The sequence below is a fragment of the Phocoena sinus genome, chromosome 4 (genome assembly GCF_008692025.1).
Source record: "Phocoena sinus isolate mPhoSin1 chromosome 4, mPhoSin1.pri, whole genome shotgun sequence".
NCBI classification, from domain to species: Eukaryota; Metazoa; Chordata; class Mammalia; order Artiodactyla; family Phocoenidae; genus Phocoena; species Phocoena sinus.
Window position 1 is genome coordinate 34,648,963 of NC_045766.1, and position 25,902 is coordinate 34,674,864.

At 36.2% G+C, this 25,902-nt stretch overlaps 1 protein-coding gene across 9 annotated transcripts in view; it reads left to right on the top strand.

The window, feature by feature from the left end:
* The window catches only part of MME (membrane metalloendopeptidase), a 272,928-nt gene that overhangs the window by 223,703 nt on the left and 23,323 nt on the right, over positions 1 to 25,902 (top strand). For all 9 annotated transcript variants that reach the window (XM_032631059.1, XM_032631052.1, XM_032631061.1 and 6 more), the window contains exons 9-17: positions 1,850 to 1,984; positions 3,973 to 4,074; positions 5,730 to 5,866; positions 5,976 to 6,069; positions 7,219 to 7,347; positions 8,114 to 8,212; positions 10,792 to 10,872; positions 12,214 to 12,317; positions 25,197 to 25,255. In XM_032631059.1, the coding sequence (XP_032486950.1) occupies positions 1,850 to 1,984; positions 3,973 to 4,074; positions 5,730 to 5,866; positions 5,976 to 6,069; positions 7,219 to 7,347; positions 8,114 to 8,212; positions 10,792 to 10,872; positions 12,214 to 12,317; positions 25,197 to 25,255 (940 nt within the window). The remainder of the gene's footprint in view (positions 1 to 1,849; positions 1,985 to 3,972; positions 4,075 to 5,729; positions 5,867 to 5,975; positions 6,070 to 7,218; positions 7,348 to 8,113; positions 8,213 to 10,791; positions 10,873 to 12,213; positions 12,318 to 25,196; positions 25,256 to 25,902) is intronic.

Consider the following 25,902-nt stretch of genomic DNA (forward strand, 5'->3'; position numbering starts at 1 on the left):
AAATTCTCTAGTCTTTAAATAGATCTGTAAGGATAAAGATACTGGAGTTAAAACCAGTTTGCAGAGTCAACGAAATGGAGGAGAACACTCTTATTATTGTTTTCTCACCTCGTTAATGAAAAAGCATCCCATAGAGTAAAAAAAAAAAATCTCAGTAGATTGATACTGGAATATTTTAATTACCATTTCCTTCATAGTCAGTAGTAATTCCCTGCTGAATGCAGATGAATTTATATGATTTGAAATGCAGTTAATTCAAAGCACTGCATGCTTGTACTTTGGAATAGTTGGTCCCATGAGGTATGAACTCAGACATATTTGTTTTCTTCAAAGTGAAACAAGAATTCTGATTACTTTTTAATAGGAAAAGAATGGAGTTGGCAAGAATATACATAAAAACTTCCTTTTATCCCTGTTACCTTAGTGATTTGGTTTTTAATACAGACACATGGCTGAAAAATAGTTTGTTCTATTGAGTAGCAGATCCATGGATAGAGATGCCAGTGAGACAGGCTCACAATCGCTGGGTATCCTTGAAAGAGAGAGCCCTCTCCCTGGGAAATTGTTTTCTTAGCATTTAGTAAAGGTCATGGGATGCCAGTATCTAAAGGTGTCCTCTTGAATTTCAAATGAATAATGACTTTGTACATTTTACTTAGGTTCTTGCTTGATAAAATATTTTCATTTTCCCTATAAGTTTTATGGTTGATTCTCTTAATGAGCCACTGTGAATTTAGATGTGCCTTTGCACTCACAGTGACTAGAAGGGTGCCCCTTTCACTGATAATCAATTAGTAGGGTTGTAAAAGCCCCTTGAAAGTGTGGAATTGTTAAGCACTCTACAGCTTTCCTTCATATTTACTCTGTGTGGACAAGTCTTTGCAGCATAGAACTACCCATTGATCCCAAACTTGTGTGGTATGGCTTTCCTAATTCGGTCATCTGCGTGTCGCCAAACTGGTGCTGGGACTTGAATTTTGAATAAATTTGAATGTGGTGGGATCATAATTTATTTTAACTGCTCATAGAAAATAATAGCTAAATAGCAATGTTATGAAAGTGGTATTAAATTTCCTGGGTTCAGTGCCACTCTGAACTTGAATAAGGTATTTATATATTCTATAAAAGGTCAATAATAAAACTAGTTTATAGCTTATCTTCATAAAGTTAAAATGTGTGTGAAGATAAAATGGAAAGAATTTGAGTTCTCAGAAGAAAGCTGATATTCAAATCTATGGTATCTTAGAAATTTCACAGTAATGACAGCCAGCTTTGGAATTAACTAAAACCCACAGATTTGTGTTGGAGGAGCTCATGAGAATGCATTCTCATTAAAAAAAAAAAAAAATACTGCTTGGCCAGAGAAGACAAATAAAAGATGTCCTGATAATGTAATATGTTTGTGGCCATCTCTTCATGGATAGTTGAAAAAAATATATATATATGTGTGCAGAGAAAACCTGTTAAAAGGAAATTTGGCAAAAGAATTTATTATTTAAGAAAAAAATACTAGGTTATTGCTTACCAAATGTTTTACATCTGCATTCTTATTAAAGCAATTTGTTTGATTAAAAGTTGAAAGTTATTAAATCTCCGTAACCAAATGGTTATAAGTTACTTAGTACTTTCAGAGTGATCCTTTATTGTTCTGTTATAATTCAAAGACACATTGACTTTCTGAGAATCTGTACAGGTCATTTCTTTTAGGATTCAGGAATGGATTTCTATTTTGTTGTGCTTTATCTGTCACCAAAAATTAATACTGAATTGAAAATAAGTTTTAAGTTAAAGCACCATGATGAATATTTAGAAGGTTCTTCAGCAATGTACTGTCATTTATTTCTTGCAGGCTTGTACAGCATATGTGGATTTTATGATTTCTGTGGCCAAATTGATTCGTCAGGAAAGGGGACTGCCTGTCGATGAAAAACAGCTTTCTTTGGAAATGAATAAAGTTATGGAATTGGAAAAAGAAATTGCCAATGTAAAACACATTTTCTCTGATACACTGAACAATGTCAACCACTTTTTATTTCTTTCTCTTCTCTATCGTATTTTAAGGGTAAAATGTACATCTCCTTAACCAAGTGATAAAAATGCATAGCTCAGGAATGGATCATTGACTTCAAGAGGACCTTTAAAACTGGAATTTTACAGTAAACCAGGTTCCAGACATCCAGGAGACATACTTAATTTGACAAATATTAAGCTAGATCTACTTAATGACCTATTATAAGTGGATTACATCAATATCCTAACTATTTACAGTCAAACTGTTGTTGAGATGCCCTTGAGATTCAGGACACACTTGATCGCTAGCTATTCAGCAAAGCTGTTTTAGTTTTGATATGTACAATTTTACTTTATTTTATTTTAAAGTTTAAGGTGACCACAGAAATTGTCTCTATCCCTTTGCTAAGAAGTATTAGCCTCTGAACATGGCCACACTACAGTACGGTATCACTGAGTTCAAACTGTCAGGCTGCTTATTAGCTCAGGGGAGATCCAAGAGGAGGAGTTTATCAGCAAAGCCCAAGGGTGTGTTCCTGAGTTTCCTCTAGTTCCAGGTCAATCCTTAGAGTCTGAGTTGGCACATTCTTGTCTGAACTTCCTCTGACGGGGTCTGCAGTCTCAAGCGAGTGAACTCTGTAAACAGCATCCGGGTTATTGATTGAACTCACGGTCAGTTTCAGTCTAGGATCCACAGAGCTCTCTGACATTGCAAACAGCAACCTGCACTCCTAAATCCCCGTCTGCTTGTCACTTTATCATCAGAATCTTGAAGACTGAAGATCTTTCAGGGCAATTTTGGCTTTCCTGGGGCTACATGAAACCAAAAGTGTAGAATCAGAACCAGACTTTGCTTGGAGCTGCAGCTGGATGAATGGCAGTTTGATGGGTTACATGTGGTTCTGTGTTGGAAACAGAATTTTTAGAGGAGAACAGTTTATTACCCTGGGTTTTTACCTCTGGCACCTTCCAAGACCGTGTTCTCCTTTGATCAGCCTCAGCTTCTGTAGTAGTTGTATCTTACCTCAGAATTCTTTGTGTCTACATTTTCTCTCCCCTCTGACACTCTGAGATTGTAGTGGGCTCTCAGTCCTCCCTGAATCACCTATGTGTCTCTAACAGTGTCCAGCACGTTATTGCGTGCAGATGTTACAAACATCATTTTTAAATGAATAAATAAGTGACCTAAAGGGGAAATTGGAGCCGTTGTCACTTGAGAAATAATTCCCATTTTTACATTTTGTTTCTTTTCGCTTAAAATTGCTTTTACTCCTTTCAACCACTAGTTGGGCAGTTGTTATTGAAATTTTCTTTTTTGATTCAATGAAAAAAATAATACTGGATGCTGTTGATAACACTGAACTCGTTAGGCCAGATGAGCGGACAGTCACAAAAGTAGATGCTAGAACTCTCCAGATAATTTGCCACCTACCTGTGTTATGTACTAGGAATTTTCTCAGTCTTACTTGCTTTAAATTCTTGTAGAAATCATTGTGCTTTTTTCTACTCTTTTTCCCGTCTGAATTTTAACTGGGACACTGAATGGTGGTAGGTGAGAGAAAGAGTATTTGAGAGAGAAACTGGAAATGACTATATTCAAGAAAGTCATTATCGTATGAAATAGCCACAAACACAGCTGAGCTGCCCATTTGGCCATAGAAGGAAAGAGGCCTGTAAATATTGCCGATGTGGTTTGGCAGTTATGAAAATATAAAAAGATTTTTGAAAAATTTTATACTTGACACTGCAGCCAAATCTTGATAATTGTTACTGAATATACTTATAATCTCTCATATTTCTCTCTTCTTCTTGATAAGACAAAATAAATTATAACACAAATACAGAATAGAACTTAAATATAATTATGTTGTACCTATGCCATATTTCTTTTTCCCTTGTATATAGTTATATTTTTCTAAAGAGTTCTTGATCTAAAATAATGATAAGAAATTAAATCCATAGGCTACAACTAAATCTGAAGATCGAAATGATCCGATGCTTCTTTATAACAAAATGACATTAGCCCAGATCCAAAATAACTTTTCACTAGAGATCAGTGGGAAGGTAAGTAGCAGTTTTATGTACTCTCTTATTGTGCCATTTTCTAAAATTATAATATTAAAATGCAGTTTGTTAAAATTTAATGATTTTTTAATTTATTGAAATAAATTGAAAATGAATTTAGACGACATCAGCCATTTGACTTCATGAAAAGACTTGAAAAAAACTATTTGACATAATTATATTTAATTAGTGTGAATTTCAAAGGTAAAAGTCCTTTCAAGGCAACTATGTAATAATATTAGAAATTATCATAGAAAAGGGTTTGGAAACATTAAAAGCAAAAATCCTTCTGAAGGACCATTATGTAGCCATTGGACTTGGACAGTCAAATAATATAAGTACCAGATTTCCTTTTAACTCTGAAAAAGGATAATTTATTCATAGAACTTGCTATGTTCTCATCAAGGCCATCTATGGAGGTGTTCAGAGCAATAATGGAGAACTAGAACATAAGAAACAGAAAAATCTATAGGTTCCATTTATAAACATCAATTGACATCTTTTTGCTTAGTTGTAATTCCTTAGCTAGTATTTAATAATCTCTTTTAAGGCTATGAATGTATTCTGTGTATTAGTTGATTCACACAATCAGGTAATGAAGCAACATTCATGGAAAAATCTACAAACCACCACATTCAGTGACGGAATTCTCTTTGTCACTAATTGCTGAAAACAAGGACTTTTTAAAGGCATAACCTACTGAGTTAGGAATTTCTTACATAGAACTTTTTAATATAATAAGTGTTTAATAAATATGTTTTGAAATAATGGGCCAAACTGCCAAAGGAAATCAAGAAAAGTGCATAGCATCTCACACTTAGTAAGTGATCAGTGTATTTATATACTTCTAGGCATATATATATAAAATTATAGAGCATAAGATATTGGTAATCTTAAACATTCTCAAACATTGAAATGTGGCATTTCAGCAAGATCTGCATCTCCACTTCTGCTGTTTTTTCTTATATCCATCGGTGGTTGGATAACCACAATTCCCATTTAAAGAATTAATAGATAAGACTCCATCTTCTGGCAACTCCAAATCCAGCTTCTGAAGTGTGAGAACTGCATGCCTGTAGACCTGATATTGATAGCTTAAAGTACATTTTGTTCATCTTCATTGGACCATCTGTGTTGTATCTATACATTTACTATACCTCTGCTAGGACAGCAGTGTGCTTTCATTTACAACACCAGCTCCACTGAGATGTATTACTGTGTTTAAATTGATTGTTTATTAATATCCACCTTTAAGAGATAAACATTTTATACCCATTTAAATTTTTGCATAAACCTAGGAAACTTTATGTTTACAGCTAAATTTCTTTTTCTTTTTCTTTCATATTGGTTAGAATTTGACACTGAGCCTAATTTCTAGCATATGTTCACTACACTTAGAAGCTTTGCTTTTGCTCTTAAATGGTTGGTTTAATTCTTTTATTTAAATAATTATGCTACAGAACTAATTTTTATTCAAAAATTGATTGAAGCAATTAGAGAAAAATCCTAAACAGATATCAAACTGACTATTGTGATAATTATATAGTGATGCAACTGACACTGTAACCATGTCTGACCCTGTAACCATAACTGAGTCTTGGACCCAAGAAGAGAAATCCATAATTACTCAATGTCTTGTGCCTGCTTTTTTCCAGCCATTCAGCTGGTCAAATTTCACAAATGAAATCATGTCAACTGTGAATATTAATATTCCAAATGAGGAAGATGTGGTTGTTTATGCTCCAGAATATTTAACCAAACTTAAGCTCATTCTTACCAAATATTCTGCCAGGTAGGTATGTCAGAGTGCCCATGTTCCCAAAGTTTACATTTAATATCACGCTTTAGAAGCTTTGCAGCCTCATCTTTTCTGTTGCTGGGTGGTGGGTTTTTTTATGCAGAGATCTTCAAAATTTAATGTCCTGGCGGTTCATAATGGATCTTGTAAGCAGCCTCAGCCGAACCTACAAGGAGTCCAGAAATGCTTTCCGCAAGGTGAAGAAAAAATCTCTCTTTTCTTAAGACTTAAAGCATAAAGCGATCCATGGTTATGAAGGCTTGCCATGTACATTACTAGAAGTGGTAAACTTTGCCAAGAGACAAAATGCCAAATGCTGGGTATGTTGCCTGTACTTAAGCCATGTTGCCTAGGAAAGCCAGCTTTCAGGTGCTCTGTGGTCCTATGATTGTCTTCTCTGGCACTGTGATTGAATTGCGCGGGAAGGGCGTGTATTGGTTATTTGAGCAGTTCATGGAAGAATACTAGCTTGGTTTTTTGTTGTGTTCAAAGTAATTTCAGGGGTATCTATCTCAATTAATTTGACTTTTCTGGTGCTTATAACATACTAGACATTCAGACAGTTGGACTACATTGATGTGGACAATCCCCTGAGAATATACCTACCTGGAGATAGCCTTAAGACCTTTTATTAGACTGTACCTGCATTATTTAAAGAATCATCATTTTCGTCCTATTGTGAGGGGAGAGGGCAGGAGGGATTGAGGAAGGAGAAATTCTCACAAATGTATTGGTTGGTGTCGCGGAAAGGAAATAACTCCCTGATTGATTGAAATTTTTAGTTTTTACCCTTTAAAAGAAAATGTAGACATATTTTTTAAATTAGAGAATGTAAAAATGGTGTTTTGCTAAATTTCCCTTCCGTAAGTTAATCCCTTTATTGGTTCTTAAATTTGTACACATGCAGTTCTTCTAAGTACTGGAACTTCAGCAAAAACTTTAGAAAACAGGAATGTGTTTTCTTGTATACCAGATCTCTCCCCTGTTACATTTATTGAATATTACTTCACATTTATGTTTATACAGTGGCAACAGTGTTATTTTGTTTGTTTGGTGGAGAGGGTTGTTGTTTCTAACCCTGTCTAGAAAGATATTAACTTGCAATAGCCAACAGTTTTTCTAGGATGTGCTACTGAAAGTATACCTTATTTCCAGATCATAGTAAGTAATAATTCAATTGGATTACATTTTATCCTATGCAAGGACATCCTGACATGTGAGGAGAAGCAATGAATATTGCAAGAATTTAGGAGACATAAAGAACAGAGTCCTGTGAAATTTGTGCTCTTACCACGCTTCGGCCATGTACTCCTGGTCAAATGCCATTTCCTTTTTCTCTCCCATAGGCTCTTTATGGCACAACATCAGAAACAGCGACTTGGAGACGTTGTGCAAACTATGTCAATGGGAATATGGAAAATGCTGTGGGAAGGCTCTATGTGGAAGCGGCATTTCCTGGAGAGAGTAAACATGTGGTAATGTTTTCTGCACAATACTCTATCAGCATGTGTTTGCAATGATGGGCAATTACAATAGTCCATCATTTGGTTAAAATTTTATTAATTGGCAGAGAACTTCTGAATCACAATTTGCCATTATTTCCCAATAAATCTTATTCTCCCTCCCCCATGGGTCTGGTTATGTTTCTGATCCTAATATTGTTTAACCCAAAACCAATTGTCTGTTTTCCAGAAGCAATGTATTCACAATACCCAGTCACGTGTTCTAATGATATAGTCATTTGTAATCTCTTCTGTTATCAAAATTGACTAAGAATTAGTATTTTCTTAAAAACCAGAAGGTAAACCGGGGTTTATTTGAAGTGTAAGACATGTACTTTATTTTTTATTGTTACTGAAATGAAGAGAAGGGAACTTAAAGACATGGTGAAAGAATCTATTGAAATGCTACCTCATGCTTAACTAAACTAATAGTAACGACAGTATTTTATGTTAGTTCGTCTTTCGTGATAATGGAAACCATACATTCTGAAGATGATTTTTATTAATGTATGCATTAAGACCTATTTAATCATTTGTGTTGATAGTAGCAGTGTTGCTTTAAAAATATAATTACCCACATATATCCATTTGTTTAGATCACCAGTTTGTTTATAAGTTTACATTTATTAACATATCATTGAATCATATAAAGACAGCTTATAGCTCTATTTTTTTTTTACTTTGTGTTAGAAAAAATTAATTCATGGCCTAAATTTGCCTTCTGTTCTTTTGGTTTAAGGTTGAGGATTTAATTGCACAGATCCGGGAAGTTTTTATTCAGACTTTAGATGACCTTACTTGGATGGATGCTGAAACGAAAAAGAAAGCTGAAGAAAAGGTAAAGAGCAAAAGGCAGGGCGAATTATCAAAGAAAAATCTATAAGAAAAGATTAGCTTTTAAGAAATTTGGGGAAAACATAGTATTCAAAGATTGCGTAAAATAAAAGCAAGCTCCTTCAAGATGCAATGTGTCCAGGAACACTTTTCATGGATGAAGATTTTTTTTTCTATGATTTTCATCTTTTATTATCTCTTTGTAACTAGCTCCTACTCTCCATGTTTGGCTCAAAACTTTGAGAGATCTCCAATTTTCCTTTTTGTTTTTTTTTAAAGGAAGTCTTCACAAAACAAGAGGAAAATCTTGTGTGAACAAGAAAGCATTAAAAGATATTATCAGTGGTTCATGTTTTTCCTCCTTTTATGAAAAATATTTAAAAGACCTCACCAATATCTAAAAATATCCCCTAATCTTTAATGTAAATTTCTAGCTAAATTTTTTTTAAGCATGCACTCTTTAGTTTTTTTTTAAATGACCTAGGGAGAAAAATACTAAATTTCTATTCAAGCAAATGTAAGGTAGTGCATTGAGTACTGTAAGGTGACCTACAGTTAGAGGGCTGTTGAAGGAGCTTTTTGTAACTATTCTTATTTACCCCCATTGTGCACCTTTTATTGGGACTCTTAGTATCTTGCTTTAGAATAAAAGTGAGATGTCTAAGGAAATCTCAGGTTTAAATTTACTATGCCATTGTGTTGATAACTATATAAACCTAAAAGGAACATGTCCAGTGAAAACTGTATGTGTTTATGAGCAGTATTCACGTGCAGCCTGATTATTCCTCTGTAGTTAGGGTAACAGGAAGAACAGACCGTTCTTTGAACTAACACAGAAAGAGTCCATAAATCTATTATAATAAGAGAATCAAGCTGTAGTCTAGTTCTCTTTCAGGATTAGATCACATGAAAGGATTATCTTTTTCAGCTATCACAGAGCCCTGAGTGGGTCAGGTCTAGAATTTGGCACCCCAGTATAGCTATCTTTCCATAATTCTGTAAGGTCCTCAGAAGTTCAGGCTGGATTTGCTCCTTTCATGTTCTAGCTATCACAACATGGTACTATTTGATGGTAGCCAGTCAAATTGTTCTAAGTAATCATTTCCCAAGGTGGTGTCATGAAACTCTGGACCTGCCAAGTAGCTCTATGGAAGATTCCCATGGTCAAAAAGAGTTTAGGAAACATTTCCTGCAGGAAGGCTTCCCTGATCCCACCCTCGACTAGGTTATATACCTGTAGGGTGTGATCTTATGGCACCATACATCACACTTGAGAGTTAAGATTCATTTTATTGCCTACCATTGACCTTTATAGTAAACTCTCCAGGGGTAGAAATTTTTGCCTAGCATTGTATCCTCAGCCTCTTACAAAGTACCTGGCTTGTTGTATACCCTTGAAGACAAATTGAATGAATAAATAGACAAATTAATTCATCCCATTGGACACTTACAATCACTTAATTTTAAACTCTAAGTAGTCTTTCAATGAAGAAGCCTGCTTAACGTTTTTGTCACAGTATCTACCCCCAATATTTGACAATATATCCTTTTCATGTAGTACCTCTTATTTCTGTAGATTTTGTATCCCTTAGAACACCTTTTGGGGAAATACCTTCCAGAAAATAAAGTGCCATTGAGTGGGAGATGATTCGTTATGGGCTGATGGTATGGAAAGGAAATGGGCTTGGCCAAACTGATTTAGTGACACATCTGTCTGATCCACTGGGGAAATCCTAGGCTTATGAAACAGATTTGTAACAAAACCACATCCATTTGATGGTAAAACAAATAATTCAGAGATGCAAGCTTAATATCCCATGAAAATATTAAATTAGTTAAATTATTTAAGAGCAATGTGATATGATAAAATCAAAAGTCAACTATCTTTGAGAAAAATAAGAGAAATAAAAAATAGGAATAGCAAATAGTAAACAAGTGGTACTGATGAAATAATTACAATAAGTAAGCAATTTTAAAATAATAGAAATAGTAGTAAGGTAGTGGTAAATATGAGATGGTATAGCAAGGAAAACGCTGTTTTCTACTTGTTTAACTAATGTCATTCATTTAACTGCGGGAAGTTAGGTACACTAGCTCTGGAGACCAAAGGAGAACATAAAAACTCCAGGAACCAATATTTAGGAAGAATATTAGCATTAAACCTGTAAGCCCACATCTGTTTTCTCAGCCAAATCAGTGAAGTGGAAAGATAATTATAAGCTGCTAGAATGGAAGTTCTAAATATTACCCCTCCTGTAAAATTGAAGAAAAAAGCCTTTCAGAGAAAAAGTTCATAAAAGTACAATACATGTGGAACAGTGACTTGTCAGTTTTCATTTTGGTTTTCTTGGGAAAGCTGTAGCCTATGAGAATAGGGTATTAGAAGCTAAATTTCAGAACTATTTTTTGTTTATTTTGAACTCCAGGAAAAAGCCAATGCAAAGATCTCTGTTTAAACGTTTGTCAGATATTCGTCTTGTAAACAGTATGGATCAGGTTATTCAACTGCTGTCAAGGGCAAATTATAATGTTTGCATTTGGAAGTTCATAATCATGCTCACATCAATATTCTAATTTTCATAGGCCTTAGCAATTAAAGAAAGGATCGGCTATCCTGATGACATTATTTCAAATGACAACAAACTGAATAATGAATACCTTGAGGTAAGTCTTTATAAAGACTGCACTGATGATGCCTGGGGCTGGTGGCAATGTCATTTCTAGCTATGAGGGGGGCCAGAAATTATGTGAAATAGCCTACACCCAAAGGTCTTATTATACTGATATTAAGCCTTTAACACTGAAGCCAGAACTATGTTTGTTTTAGTTTTAACCTATTGTTTCATGGGCTGGTCTGTATTTGGTTTTGTTATTTTGCTTTCCATATATTCCATTTTAAGAGTAGTGATAAAAATCTGGTGTTTTTTAAAGAGCATTAAGACATAGACATTTAAGTGATGAACAGGCAGTACTTAGGCTTCTTATCTCATTTTATACACGCCTGAAAGTCATATCTTCAGCTTTCCTTCCACTTTCTAATTATTCCTCCACTGGGTAAACAAGGTCATGCCTTCTCTATTTGAAAAAAAATCTACTATTTGAGAATGGGGAACTATTTTATTCTCCTTTGGTAATGTAACAGTGAAAAGAAAACAGAGTTGATTGAAGTCACTACAGTATTGATTTCAGACTCAGCTAAAGGTCCTGTCGTTAACCTTGCAGTCACCACAACTACTTGAAACCCTGGTGACAAGGTGACCCTTGCCTAGATCTGGGGATGACAGCGATTCCTAATCTGTTGATTACTAGCATAACACGGGAGTTTGCAAGGCATAGTGTCCTCTTTTCTTTTTCCATTTGCAGAAAAGCTTGACTTTTTATAAAATGAGCTGGCTGTAGCATGTGAGTCCCTGGGGCCCTTGTGGCAGGAGTCTAATGGCTGAGCACATAGTCTTACTGCTGAATTGCTTGGGTTCAAATCTCAGCTACACCTCTCACTAGCTGGCTAAGAGCATAAGCTCAAAGTCAGACTCCTAGGGTTCAGATCTCAGCTCCATCACTCATTAACTTGGGCAAGTGACTTAATTGTGCTTCAGTCTCCTCAGCTTTAAAATGGTGGTAACAGCCCATCTTCATAAGATTATTATGGGGATTAAAAAATGTGATATATGAAGTTCTTATAACATAGTAGGTACTAAATATGAATGCTTTTATCTTGTCTGTCCTGTAAGGATTAATATCAATATAGAAAAGCTTGTTTGACATTTAGTTTCATTTGTTTAATTACAAAAGAATAGACTGAAGTAGTGATTCAGCCAGCGCAGCAGTGATCTGTAATATAGAACTAAGCTAGTTGGAACTTAACTTTTCTTTGGCAAGTTTTGGTGTTCTCTGTTAACTTTATTAAGTGATAGAATGTAAGAAAATATCTCTTAATGTTATTTAGCAAAAACTTTGAAGATACCGGTTTTAATATTTTTCCCCAAATCTTTTAAATTAATATAGTTGAGCTACAGGGAAGACGAATACTTTGAGAACATAATTCAAAACTTGAAGTTCAGCCAAAATAAACAGCTAAAGAAGCTTCGAGAAAAGGTGGACAAGGATGAGTATGTATATTCCAGTTTTTTCTAAAAATACGTTCATTCAGAAGAGGGACCTTGTTGGATTAAGAGAAAGAACCTGGTGTAGAATAATGTTAAAAGGTGTCATGTTCTCTTTCTATCGAGTACTTCTAAGAGCATCTAAGACTATACCAAAGATGAGTCAGGGATTTAATCAAAATTTAAACTTTTTTCATTAAGGTGTCCTTAGACTACCTTCGGTTTCTTCTCATATGATTGTCTGTCCCCTCTACTTTGTTTGTGGACAGGGCTCTCAAGAACACCTTAGCCTAAGTAATCCATAGCTCCTGCAAGCCTTCTCTGAGGCTGTATTACTGTACACGGCATTATCATCTGCCCTCAGCCCCACCTGTTTTCTATCGGTCCATCATCCTGCAGCTCCATGCCCTTCCTAGATTGCTCCAGGTAACACTTCTGTCAACCTTGTGGTAGCCAAATATGAGATATCAGGACTCACTCTCATTCGTAGTTTTCAAATGCTCTTAATCTCTGCTTACTAGTGGCATTAGTACATTGTAGTAACCGTTAGTTTAATGTTCATTTTTCAGTTAAATGGATGTGTCTAACATATTTATCAACATAAGTGTTTATGCACTTAAATCCCTAGAACTGCTTGTGCTTTCCTAGAGAGCAAGGGACCATTCAGCACAGTGCTGAACACATAGGAGGTTTTCAGTTAAAACTAAATTAATGAATGAGTGAGCAAGTGAAAAGTAAATATACTAGTTTGATTTTTGTGGTAACTGACACAATACCGTACCAAGTCCAGGTGTCATTGGGAACTGGGAGAATCAAAGGTGAACTTTGATTGTATTACATTACATTACAGCAGCAGAGGGTATGAAAGACGTCTTATAATAAACTGTATCACCAGGAGGAAAATGTGCCAAGAAAGGTACAAAGTGCAGAAGGACTATTTGATAACAGGACTCTTCTATTAGTAAACCAAGTCCAGGTTGGACAAAATTCCTAATATGGAAATGCCAGTTTATTTCAATCCCGGTACGACATTTTGAGCCCTTAAGGTACCCTGAAAAAGAGATTGATTTCTTTTGCTGACCTCTATGTTTACACTGGAGCAAATGTTATATTGTCTGGTGCTAAAAATGAGACAGCAAATGTCACAGAATGTTTAGTGTCCCAGGTGGGAAAAAAAGATGGAGAATGGGCACATATGGTTTGTGTTATAATCGGTTGTCAGTCCTATCTCTAGAAACAAAAAGTCATCAAAAATAATATCCTGTGGGAAAATTTATAATCTGAGAATCCTTATAAGTCTGAATATTTTTATTTCTTTAAAACTACATATAGTTACACTTAATGGTTGTTAGCACTGAGTAAAACATCTCCGTACAAATATCATCGAATATTCTTTCTGAAAATAGCTAATATAACCTGCACCCACCTGACACCAGAAGATTTCTTCATAATTTAAAAAATAGTTGTTGAATTATTGCTTGATGTTTTCTTTAGAAGTTAACATAGTCCCAGCTCCGTAGTCATTTCGTAAAATGGTGTGCAGTTTTCATTCCTTTTTATCGTATGTGTTGACTTTCTCTGAGTCTTTTTCTCTTTACTATAGATAATCGAAAGTGACAATTGTATATAATATTTAAATGAATATTTGCTCAGTAGCATGCATAGCTCAGTAGTACTTTTTGGATCCTTTCTATGAGCTTCTGACTGTTAAACACAAGTGCAATATGATGTATAAGGTCTTCTCTGCCATACCAGGCTAGTTTTTCTTCCTTCCCCATCTTCTACCTGTATGCTGAGTACAAGGGTTCAAAACTCAGGCTGCACTTTAGAGTCACCTGGGGCAGAAACAGAGACACAGATGTAGAGAACAAACGTATGGACAGCAAGGGGGGAAAGTGGCGGGGTGGGGGTGTGGTGAGATGAATTTGGAGATTAGGATTGACATGTATACACTAATATGTATAAAATAGATAACTAATAAGAACCTGCTGTATAAAAAATAAAGTTAAAAAAAAAAAAGAAATAGTACTGATTCCCCAGCTCTACACCACCCTAGATTGTGACGTACATACCTGTAGGCGGGGACCCAGGTATTGGTATTCTTTTTAAGTCCCACGCCCCCTTCTCAAGTCAGAACCCCTGCGTTAGTATTTGTTCCTTTTTGTGTTGACTCATACTTGCTCATATTCAATTTTGTGAAATTTTTTTACAAGGTGATATCTTTAATTTGGCAATTTAGCTTTAAAATTTAGTGTTTGTCTTCCAAAATATTAGAAGTACTTTTGACAGTGATTGCATTAAATCATTAGGACTGTACCCTGTAGATTACAGCATAATAAAAGTTCTTCCTATTTTATTGAGTTTTCTTATAGTGAAAGTTTTTGACTTAATTTGTACCTGCTTAACAGCAATGAAGTCACTATGTTTTCTTTCCTTTTTTACCTAGCATGAAGTTCAAGTCCTCACTGTGTATGTTCAGGCAGATAACATCTATTGCTTCTACTTTATTCATGTAACCTGCAGTTAACTCAGAGAATTACATTTTCAGATGCTCAAGTCCTCACTCCTAGGGTCTTGCAGGACAAACAGGTGTCCATATCCACAGTAGAGGAGACAGAGATGAGAAAAGCTATTGATTATAGTAGGGTTATATTGTCGGGTATTATAGAGAAATGATGACGCATTAAATTTTCAAGGCAGCAATTAATTTAAATAAATTCAGTCAATTAACCAAATAGTAAGCTTCAGGACTTTTTCTTTTCTCACTCCACATGCTCTCACCGGGCAAACTCGTATACTTATTTGCATCTTCTACTATCATTATGACCCCTGAATACATGTATCTGGCCCAGGTCTGTTTGCTGCGCTCCAGATCCAAATGTCTAGCTGTCAATGAAACATCTCCATGCAGGTGTTCCATTGACCCTACAAACACAGCATTTGCCTTTTTGAGAAAAAACTTACCATCTTTCTCCCTTGATCCCCCTAGTTTCCAACTTCTGTCTTATTGCTACCAAGACAGAAACCAGGGGTTCATCATCCTAGACCAATCCCTTTCTGTCATCTCTGATATCTACAGTGATACCTACTTCAAATCCCATTCAAAAAAAAAAAAAAGTTTACATCCACCAGCTGCTAATTAAATATTTTATAGGCATGAGGGGGTGTGGATCTGCATCTTAACCATCTCCATTGTCATGCCCTAATTCAGACATTTCTCATTGTTCACCAGAGTGATGATAATATTTTCCTAATCTTATCATCAATCGTCTCACAGTCCTTCAGCTAACTCTCCATGCTACTGCCTTAGAGAGCTTTTAAAGACACAAATTGAGTCATGTCATTTTCTGATGAAAACCTTTCCATACGTTTGTTTTGCCCATCTCATGAAGCGTGTACAGAGCTCTGCGTACCTCCCTGTAACAGCACTCCAGAATTCCTTTAGAGTCACCCTACCCCACAGCATTGCCCCAAATCTCCACCCGTAGGAACTACTGTAAAGTCATCGCTGCATCTCTTCCTCCTCCTTATCCCTTACCAGGGCCACCCTTTCTGCCCTGTTCATTTAACAGAAACCAACACATGGTGTGATTCAACTTGAGCATTTTCTCCTTACTCATAGCACCCCCTTACATGATCCTCTTCATCTTGTCCCTGTGCTATCCCTTACACACATTTTAGTCACAGCACCAGTACATCTGATTACATTTAGCTGGACTAGGCCTTGTTGAAGGCAGAAACAGTGTATTTGTGTCACCAGAGATTGAACATTGATGAGCAGAACGTCGACCTTTCCTCAATGATGATGGAGTGAATGATTGATAAAATTGCAAGTTTGTAATAATGCTTACAAAGTGAACTCAGCCACTAAAGTAAATACTGACACATCCAAGCACTTCACCATCATTGTTGGTGAAGATGTCCAACATGATCTCTGCTGTTCTCTCTGCTTAAAAATTCAAAACATTAAGGAGGTCCGGAAGTCTGCATGTGATATGCCTGAGTTAATCATTTGGCTAAAAGGACTTCTGCCCATTTGAGCCCCTGGCAGCTGCAAAGGACAAAGGTTTAAATTTAAAAGGCTCTTGGCTCATGTGGTTTCTGAGTGCCTAGCTTGTGTTTCCAAAATTATCTCAAACATCATGTTCTCTGGGGACTTAATGGCAGTTTGTAAAGAGTTTCAAACACATCATGTTATCAAATAGTAATAATGTTAAATTGAGACTGTAATATCCATTGGCAGAATTACTTAGTGATATATCTAAAATGATTTACTGCCAGTAACATGATTATTCACTTAGACTCCATGGAACAAACGTAAACCACTGAAAAGAAACAACGTCCGGGAACAAAATAAAATGAATTCCTTTTCTTATTTTTAGACTTGATATTATCTTGTTAGTTTCTCAGGACAGAATTTTCTGTAACATAATTGGGACAGATAGTGCCAGTGTTTGTAAATTATGACCGTTGAGCATGTGGAGCTGCATTTTGTAAACTACGAAGACTTATTTCATTGCTGCTTCTTTCCTGCTGTTGTACATCAAAATAAAAACAAGCTGACATTAACAGCAGCCAGCTCAATAAACATTTTATCCAGCAGCTACAGTGTGCAAAGCACTGTGCTAAGGATATAGCACAGTAAAGTAATGAGTAAGGATAAAGAGGATAAAGTCATGAGTAAGACTCATAGCCTGTAATCTAGTAGAAGAGGCAGGTGAGCAGCAATGAAAGCTGAGAGAAAGCAGAGTTGGTTGGTGCTATTACAAGACAACAAAGTGCTAAGATAGCACTGTTTTTTAAGCCACAATTAAACCTTTACTTATTAGTAAAACAACTAATTGTTGTTTTACTAATTGTTGTTTCTCTGGAAACAACATGTCAGCATTTAAATTAATATTGAGGTGAACAGAGGATTCACTTAAAACAAAACCAGACAAAATGGTTGGTTCATTTCTGTCTTCTTCATTGCTTCAAGTCTGCTGTCTTTTCTAATCTGGGCTAATTGAATGTTTGCAAGCCCCTGAAATGAGTGTTGGTACTGAGGTTGGCAGCCCAACAGCTGTGGCTTTATGTGGTTCTTCCTGAAAGGCCAACACCACCAAAAATAGCAGGGTGGCTGGTACCAGCGTAGTTTTGCCACTGCCGTGAGTTACTATCAATTTTTCGTGTCTCAGTTCTGCCAGTTACTATCTATGGCCTTTTAAAAGCCATGAAGTTTCCTTATTTATAACATGAGCAGGTTGATTTAGACTTCATAACATCCCTAAGGTTCTTTCCAGCACTAAAATCTTATGGCCCTTACTGTGAAGTTTTGACAAGAGCCAGGATGTTTTACTCCCTGGCTTCTCCACATCAAGTGACCCAAGAGAAAAAGAACATATTCTTGGGAGTTAGGGAAGTACCTCACTTCTTTCTAAAATATCTCTTCTGATATTTACCCTTCACTAACGTTTCTAGACACAATCTTGTAACTAAGTCTGTATCATTGAACTTAAAGAAGAATAGTTATAGAGGACTTATGTGGGTAAATGAGAGGGTACACAGGTGGAGAGTTGATAGGACCTGTCCAGGGTGGGCACGCAGACTGCTGGAGACTTGGGACACAAGTGACTCTCCATGATGTAGATGTATGGGGAAGATACACAAAACAGATTATTCGGCTCATCAAGTACTACTCAGCCACAAAGACAGAATAACAGATAAACTAAACTTGGACAAGTCACTCTAATTCCCTATGGCAGTATCTGCCCTGGTGTGCCCATGTTCTACACATATTATAATAGATTAAAATGTTAGAGTTCCATCTTTTAGATTCCCATTAGGCCAACAGACTATGCGATTTTTCAACATGTTTTTGGGTTATAAGCAAAATACATTTTACCACTAAAAACATTTCTGCATTTTAATTAGCACCCAAGCAGGGTTTTGTTTTCAGAGGGGGAAGAAGAGGTAGGGAGGGAAGATAAAAGTTAAAAGGTTTAAACAGGGAGAACTTTGCAAAAGTAGTCTAGAACTTTATACCAGTGAACCCTCTTGAGAGGACAATGTCCAGATAGTACATGACTTCCAGTTTCCATGGCTCTCTACAGCCTGCATAACACCTAGGCTTAGTGCCCTCCACCCTCCCAGGGTCCCAAGGATGAGAAGGGTCAGTACTCTTGGGGCTTGGAAGGACCCACTGATATGCCAAGACCCAAATATGTGTTGAGTGCCTATCATGTTCCCAACACTGTGCTAAAAGCCCTAGAGATACTATTAAGAACAAAACATGAAATACACAGTTGGGACTACATTGAGATTAAAAGCTTCTGCATAGCAGAAGAAATGAAAAGGCAACCTAAGGAATGGTAGAAAATATTTGCAAATCACGTATCTGGTAAGGGGTTAATCTCCAAAATATATGTCACTCCCACAATTCAATAGCAAAAAAACTAATAACCCAATTAAAAAATGAGCTAAGAATTTGAATAGACGTTTCTCCAGAGAAGACATACAAATGGCCACCAGGTATATGAAAAGATGTTCAACATCACTAATCATCAAGAAAATGCAAATCAAAACCCCAATGAGTTATCACATCACTACCATTAGGACTGCATATTGTTTTTTTTTAAAAAAAAGACAAAAAGTGTTGGAGATGATATGGAGAAATTTGAACCCTTGCACAAATGGTTGGAATACAAAAGGGTGCAGTAGCTATGGAGAACAATATGGAGGTTCTTCAAAAAATTAGATATAGAACCACATGACCCAGTAATCCCACTTCTGGGCATATAGCCAAAAGAATTGAAATCAGGATCTCAGAGAGATATTAGCACTCCCATGTTCATTGCAGCACCATTCATGTTAGCTAGGATGTGGCGACAACTTGTTTCCATCGACAGATGAAAGGTGAAAGAAAATGTGGTCTGTATATGAAATGGAATACTACTCAGCCTTTAAGAAGGAGATTCTGCAGTATGCAACAACATGGATGAACTTAAGAACATTATGCTAAGTGAAATAAGCCAGACACAGAAAAATAAATACTGCACGATTCCACTTACATGAGGTATCTGAAATAGCCAAATTCATAAAATCAAAGGAGAGAATCATGATTACCGGGAGCTGAGGGGAGGAGGAAATGAGGAGTTGTTCATCAACAGGCATAAAAATTCAGTTAAGCAAGATTGATAAGGTATAGCCTCGTACCTAAAGTCAACAATAATGTATTGTACACTCAAAACGTGTCAAGAGGATAGACCTCATGGTGACTGTTCTTACCAAAATTTTAAAAAAGAACAAAACATGGAACACCCCTGCCTTCATGGAGTCACTGTCTAATGAGCTAGACAACAATGGACTTATAACATCACGTTATATCATTGCTAAGAGTTATACAGGATGTAAGAGCTTTCAATTCTTTCCTGAAAGATCGCAAGGTTATTCTTAACCGGGAGAACAAGTACCAAAAGAAAATTCTGACAGAAAAAAATCCACCCGCCCATATATGTTCCAAATAGGGCATTTCTCTGAATTTGGCCCGTGACCCACATGAGGGCACACGTGCGTGCATGTACACACATATAGAGTTATTGAAGACTAAAAAGATGGAGTCTTGCTGCCAAACTTAATTAGAGTAGTGATTTGTGTTGCTTTCTGTTGAAAGAGAAGTGGATTCTCCCAATGTCATGTCAGCATAGGAGTCCTGGCTCTCACCTCTCAGAGGATCAGCTGAGTCACTCAGAGTACTTCAGTCATGTAAATAACTCTTATGCAACAACAATGAGCAGTGGAATAGGCTCTTTGGTCCTACTCTGCTTTTGCCTTTGGGTAAAATATTGTACCTTAGGCAGCAGTGGAAAGAGCTTGTGCTCTGGAGTCGGGGCGGTGATGGGAGGTGGGGGCTAGAGGGAGTACGCAGTCTTGAGGTAAGATTCTTCCTCTGGCACTTATTCGCCGTGTGAACTTAGACAACCTGCATAATACCTCTGAGCCTCAATGATTCCTTTATAAACTGAGGATAATAGCATTTATTTTTGTCTTGTGGGTCATTGTGTTGTGTAATATGCTTGCCACGTAACTTAGGTGTTCATTAATCAGTAGCTATTGTTGTTAAGATCTGGTCATGATGAGACTTCAGGATGGCGTAGAGGCCAGCATCCTAAAGCTTCTTAGGGAAAGGGGCAGCCCTAAATGTGAAGCAGTCTAAAAATGAGCACTTTCATTTTAAAAGAGGATGGCAAGGAAATGGCATTCATTTTTGTGATGAAATTTTATGTGTGATGCAGATCAACATGTTAGAAGTAGGGGATTTGATTGGAAGATGAGAGTGTCCTCTTTCTCCCTAGTTTATATATCCTTTTCCCTGTTGTATTGCTAAATCTGTAAGTAGGGAAAAAGAGTTTGAGCTATGATGTGCCTTCGTTTCTACACCTGAAAAGTGGAGGTGTCATCTATCTTATTCGTATGGTTTGAAAGGTGAATGAAAATGTATAGAAAAGCTTGAAGTTTTGATGAGGGAATATTAATAAATGTAAAGCATTACAGTGGCAACTGCAATTACAAAATGAGAATTCTCCTTTCCAGAAGTACTTGAGGAAGACAGAGAAAACCAATGTATTGTACTACTGATGTTAAAGGAGTTGCTTCAAGGCCACAAGATGCTAAGAAATTGAATGCTTTCAGGGAAGGGGGCATTAATGATTTTGTTGCTTAAATTTTTTAAGTGTCACATGAGTGAGCAAAAGAAGTTTTATTCCAGGTGCCTTTGCAATCCAGTGGGTTTATTATATCCATAAGGCTCTAGGATCAGTCTGTAGACTTCTGCTTTTCTTCCCTGCAGTAAAAATGATGTCTCTGTTCTTTCATTTCATCACCACTTAGGTTCTTCAGGGTAATAAGAGATAGAAGAGAAACACACCTGGTCCCCCTCTCAAGGGTATATCATTCATATTTCCCAGCTACATTGTTAGTTCAGCTTCGAGGGCCATGCTGCTTATAGTGGCCCTTTGTCCTACTGTAAGTGCCCCAAAACAAGAATAAGGTTACCTGACAAAATTATGTCTCAGAAATTTAAAATAAAGTTTGCTTACTTCTTGCTTCCCCACCCTTCACTTTATACCACACACACCCATCCATACTCCTACACACATGCCGGAGGCAGGAAGAGAATTCAAAGAACAGGGTGATATCTACTCCATCTCTCAGGTTCAATACCTGCTCTAGGAGATGCTCGTGTCTGGCCTCCATACTTTAAAGGTATCTTCAGATAACCTGCACTATCCCTTATGTTAGTGGATACTTGGTTTTCTCTTTAGTTGTGCAATTTCTCTTTTCTATGCTGCTATTCACGGTCAGATTTGTCTGTTTTCCATAAATGAAAGCTTCTCCTGAAACTCTGAGGCTGCATCCAAATCAAAAGAACTTACATATTTTGTTACATCACCATTTACTTTGAAAAATATTTTCTTTGTCCTATTAATTTAGCTTTTATAGTAACATAGTGAAATATTTCATGATTGACCACAAATATTAGACATTGAGTCTGTAGCTGTTATCATCACACTAAGATGTAATGATCCAGTCACAGTACCTCAAGTTCTGATCATCCCCAGGGACAAAGTGCCCTGTACTTTTGAATCTGGGTAATTACTCAGGGGTAGTCTGAGGACGCACTGTGAAAGATCTCAAGGAAGAAAAGGCAAACACTGCACACTAGTGCTCTGTGAACCTAACCACCATAATTCTAATTTTATTTGAGTGTCCTGGGGTCATAAATAGCTACCTATTTTCGTGAAGGTGTAATTCACAGAGGACATTTTAATATGTAAAACCCTCCCTGCTGGAAAGTTACAAACATTAATCAAAGTGCAATCTTAACCCCCCTCAAAGTAATGTAACAGAAGAGCAGAAAAATCACTAAAACAAAAGGTGTGACATTTATTTTTACAAAAGCAATAAACATGAGATGGGTAATATAAACTTCATTCATCTGTGTCCTACTTCTGAGATCTGTTGCTATCTGAAACATTAGTTTCCTGTATCTAGTTCCTTCCCTCTGTAATATAATAATTTAAAAAAAACAAAAACATTTTGAATTGGCACCTTTTGTATTTCATTATTAGCATTGTGCCTGAGTCCAGAACCAGCAATTTGCATATTATTTGTTATTACCCATTAAAGTCCATGCAGAGTATACCATCACTAAATCAGAAGTTCATAATTGACCAAATGAGACCTGAAAATATGTTAAATTCATTTTTATAACAATTGAAATTTAATAATTTTAATAATTATAAGCTGTTTATGCATAAAATCTACTGCCATATTTGCTATTACCAGGGAGGAAGAAATTTTCCTCTACCCTTCCAGGATCTTCTGGCTGGTCTAAGAATTAAATTGACATGAGACAGATTAACAGGAGAAAAGTCGAACAAAATTTAATAACATGTATATATGGGAGAGACCCAGGAAGACTGAGTAACTTGCCAAGATGGCTGAATCCCTCACCTTAGGTACCATCTTCAGCTAGATACAAAAGGAGATCGGGGTAGTGGCTGGAGACTTCAAAGGGGAGGAGGGCAATTCACATGGAGATGGAAAAGCAAGTGTTTGGTAAACGCTTGTTCTCTGGGTCATGCTGAGACAATGGAATACAGAGTGGACACTGACCTCTGGGCTCTGTCAAGTTTCTCCCACCACACCTGGCCCATATTCTTTGAACTTACCTCTGGTGATGGCTCTATTCCAGGAACAGGACCTCTATCTAAAACTTTTTTAGGCAGTTAGGAGGCAGGTCAAAGTCTCTTCCTGAGTCTTTTGGGCCTTGATTTGTTTTCAAGTCAAAATAATCCTCATACCAAAGAGACGTTTGGCGGTGGCAAGTTTTGCTCTCCTACACTATCAGAATGTTGAGGACACATCAGAAATATCTTTCTAAAGTCACTGCAAGGAACAGCGTTTCTCCTCAGGAGTAGTATGAGCACATTTCCTATTTTGCCCCTCCTGCCAGACAACCTTGAACCATACTTGAGTCATAATAACTGTGTGAATATATATAAACATAGTCCTAATACATCATTTTCCCTGATCCTGAGTTTTATTTATACAAATGTTTTGTTTCATAATCTTTTGGGTCACACAAACAAAATCTACGTGTCCTATGTAGTTTCTGATCTCTAGATTTTAGTCTAACACCCCTGGGATTACAAGTATATGTTTTTGTTGTGAATCACCACAAAGCATGTGGGAAAAGGTGGAGTTTAATTAAAATAAATAAAATTATATGCTTATAATCAACAACCTGCAAGAAATTAAAATATTGATGACTCAGCTGTGATGAAATTAGGGAGGATTAAGCTATCTGTCACACCATCCTGTCTGAAAATGTTTTCTGTTTACAACAACAATATCAAACCAAAGAAGAAACACATTGATCAACTATTCCCCCACCCACACCCTCCATCTTCAAAGTTATTTTCTTCCTAAAGAAAAATTCACAGAAATTCTATCTGGATTTTCTTTTCAAGTCCCAAATCCTTTATATGAATGCCTTAGTCATGTTATTGGAGACAGAATTCACGCTTAATTAGAATTTATCAGATAGTTGTTTTATGTCGCCCTCCCTGAGTTATTTTTAAGAGATCAAAATAGGACTCACATCTGAAATCTGACAGTAGTTATTGAAATTGTAGCTAAAATGCTGATTTAGGGGTGCTGACCTTGTATTGCTTATCTTGCAAAGCAGGGTCTGGAAACAGTTCTGATTTAACCTCTTTGCACCAATTACTATAAACTCCTTCCATGAGCAGGATAATAATTGCCATTCTAATTGTTGCCCTAAAAGTGGAATAACTACAATGCAGCCATTAGATAATAATATATGATTGTCTTAAGTGTATGCATGTGTGCTGACATTTAAGGAGGTATCTGAAGTCAAGCAGTACCCATTTTTCAATGAGTATATGAGGATATGTGTAATAGTCTATTAAGTTGGTAATATTACTCCTGTTGCACAAAAGTGTTTAACAGTGATTATTGATGTGCGGTCTTCGTAACATCTGAGCAGAAAGACATTGGAACACTGGCACCATCCTTTAGCTTAACGCTGGCTGGGTTGTTGTTTTTTTTTCTCATTCTGTCTTGTATTATAGTTATTTATGCCTCTTTATCATCTCCTCAACTAGAGTTTTCTAAAGTCAGGAATTGTATTTTATAAAATCTTTAGATTCGATATAGAGCCTAATTCATGGCATACACGGGCAAATCTACTTAAGAACCACCTGAATTTCATTTTACAGTCATTATACAAAAATATCCCTTTGCTCTCATAGCTGGTGTGCCATATTTTAAAGAAATAATTTTAAATGGCAATAATCAGAGGAGGCACATTACCCAAAACTAAATACCTGCCAAAGGGATCTCTTAGTCCCCAAAAAGGCTCCTCGTAAACTATGAATTTAAAAAAATTTAATTCATAGTTTACAAAGAGTCTGAAATTTTAGCAGCCTGCATTTCGATATTCTGTCAACTGCTCCAGAATTGTTGGCATAGTTTACCTAGTATCAGGAACACGGAGCTAAACACATTTCAGTATAATTTTAATCCATTGCAGTTTCCAAAGAGATACATTAGAATGGGTTTTGTACTGTCAATTGCCTCCATTAAAAATTTATGCAAATTAAAAAACAGATTGCAGACCTGGATATATTCCTATATTTCAAGAAGTGGAAATACTTTCAATGAACTCTCTCACCTAGTGAGCTAATTTTAATTTGTTGATCATATTTCAGACAGAAAGTTAAGATTCACCTAGGAACAGTGATAATGCTTTTATTGTGGTGAGCAGATTAAATCAGACAACGCAGTATCGTTTGTAACAAGTTCTTATGTTTTCTATAGGTGGATAAGCGGAGCAGCTGTAGTCAATGCATTTTATTCTTCGGGCAGAAACCAGATAGGTAAGGTCTACTCCTAAATAATTATTTAATATTTCTCTGTTGTTCCCAAGCGATAGTGCTTTGCGTGACCAATTTATTATACTCCCCATAAAAGCACAGCGAGGCTGTTACGGATTTATTGAATATCCTCCTTGAAAGTAAATGCATCCATGTACCTCTTTTCACTAGCAAAATTTAAATCAGTGTAAATCACACTAAGTAGTTTTGTTTCTTTTACAGTATTCTCATTTATAGTTGAATGGTTTGTCTTATTTCTAACTACTTTTATTTTATTTTTAAATACTTTTTTAAAGTCCCTTATATCGCCATAAAGTTATATTAACTTTAGGACTTTCTAAGTGTCAGCATCTTAGGTGGTTTAAAATTCCAAGAACCAAATTTTCAGAAATCCAATTTTTCTGTCGATTTTGTACACTGGCACTGGTAGAGATGGTCCTGTTCTGTATCATCTTTTTTTCTAGAAGATTCCAAGAGGCTCAGAAAGTCGAAAAGTCAATTATGCTGGGTTGAACCATATGAAATTTTATTTATTAACCACTTCTGATCAAAAAAATTTTATATGTTCCCTAGTAGTAGTGTCACAGAAATATGCATAGAAATTAATACATGAGGGAATAATATAATGAATAATGAAACAGCTTAATATA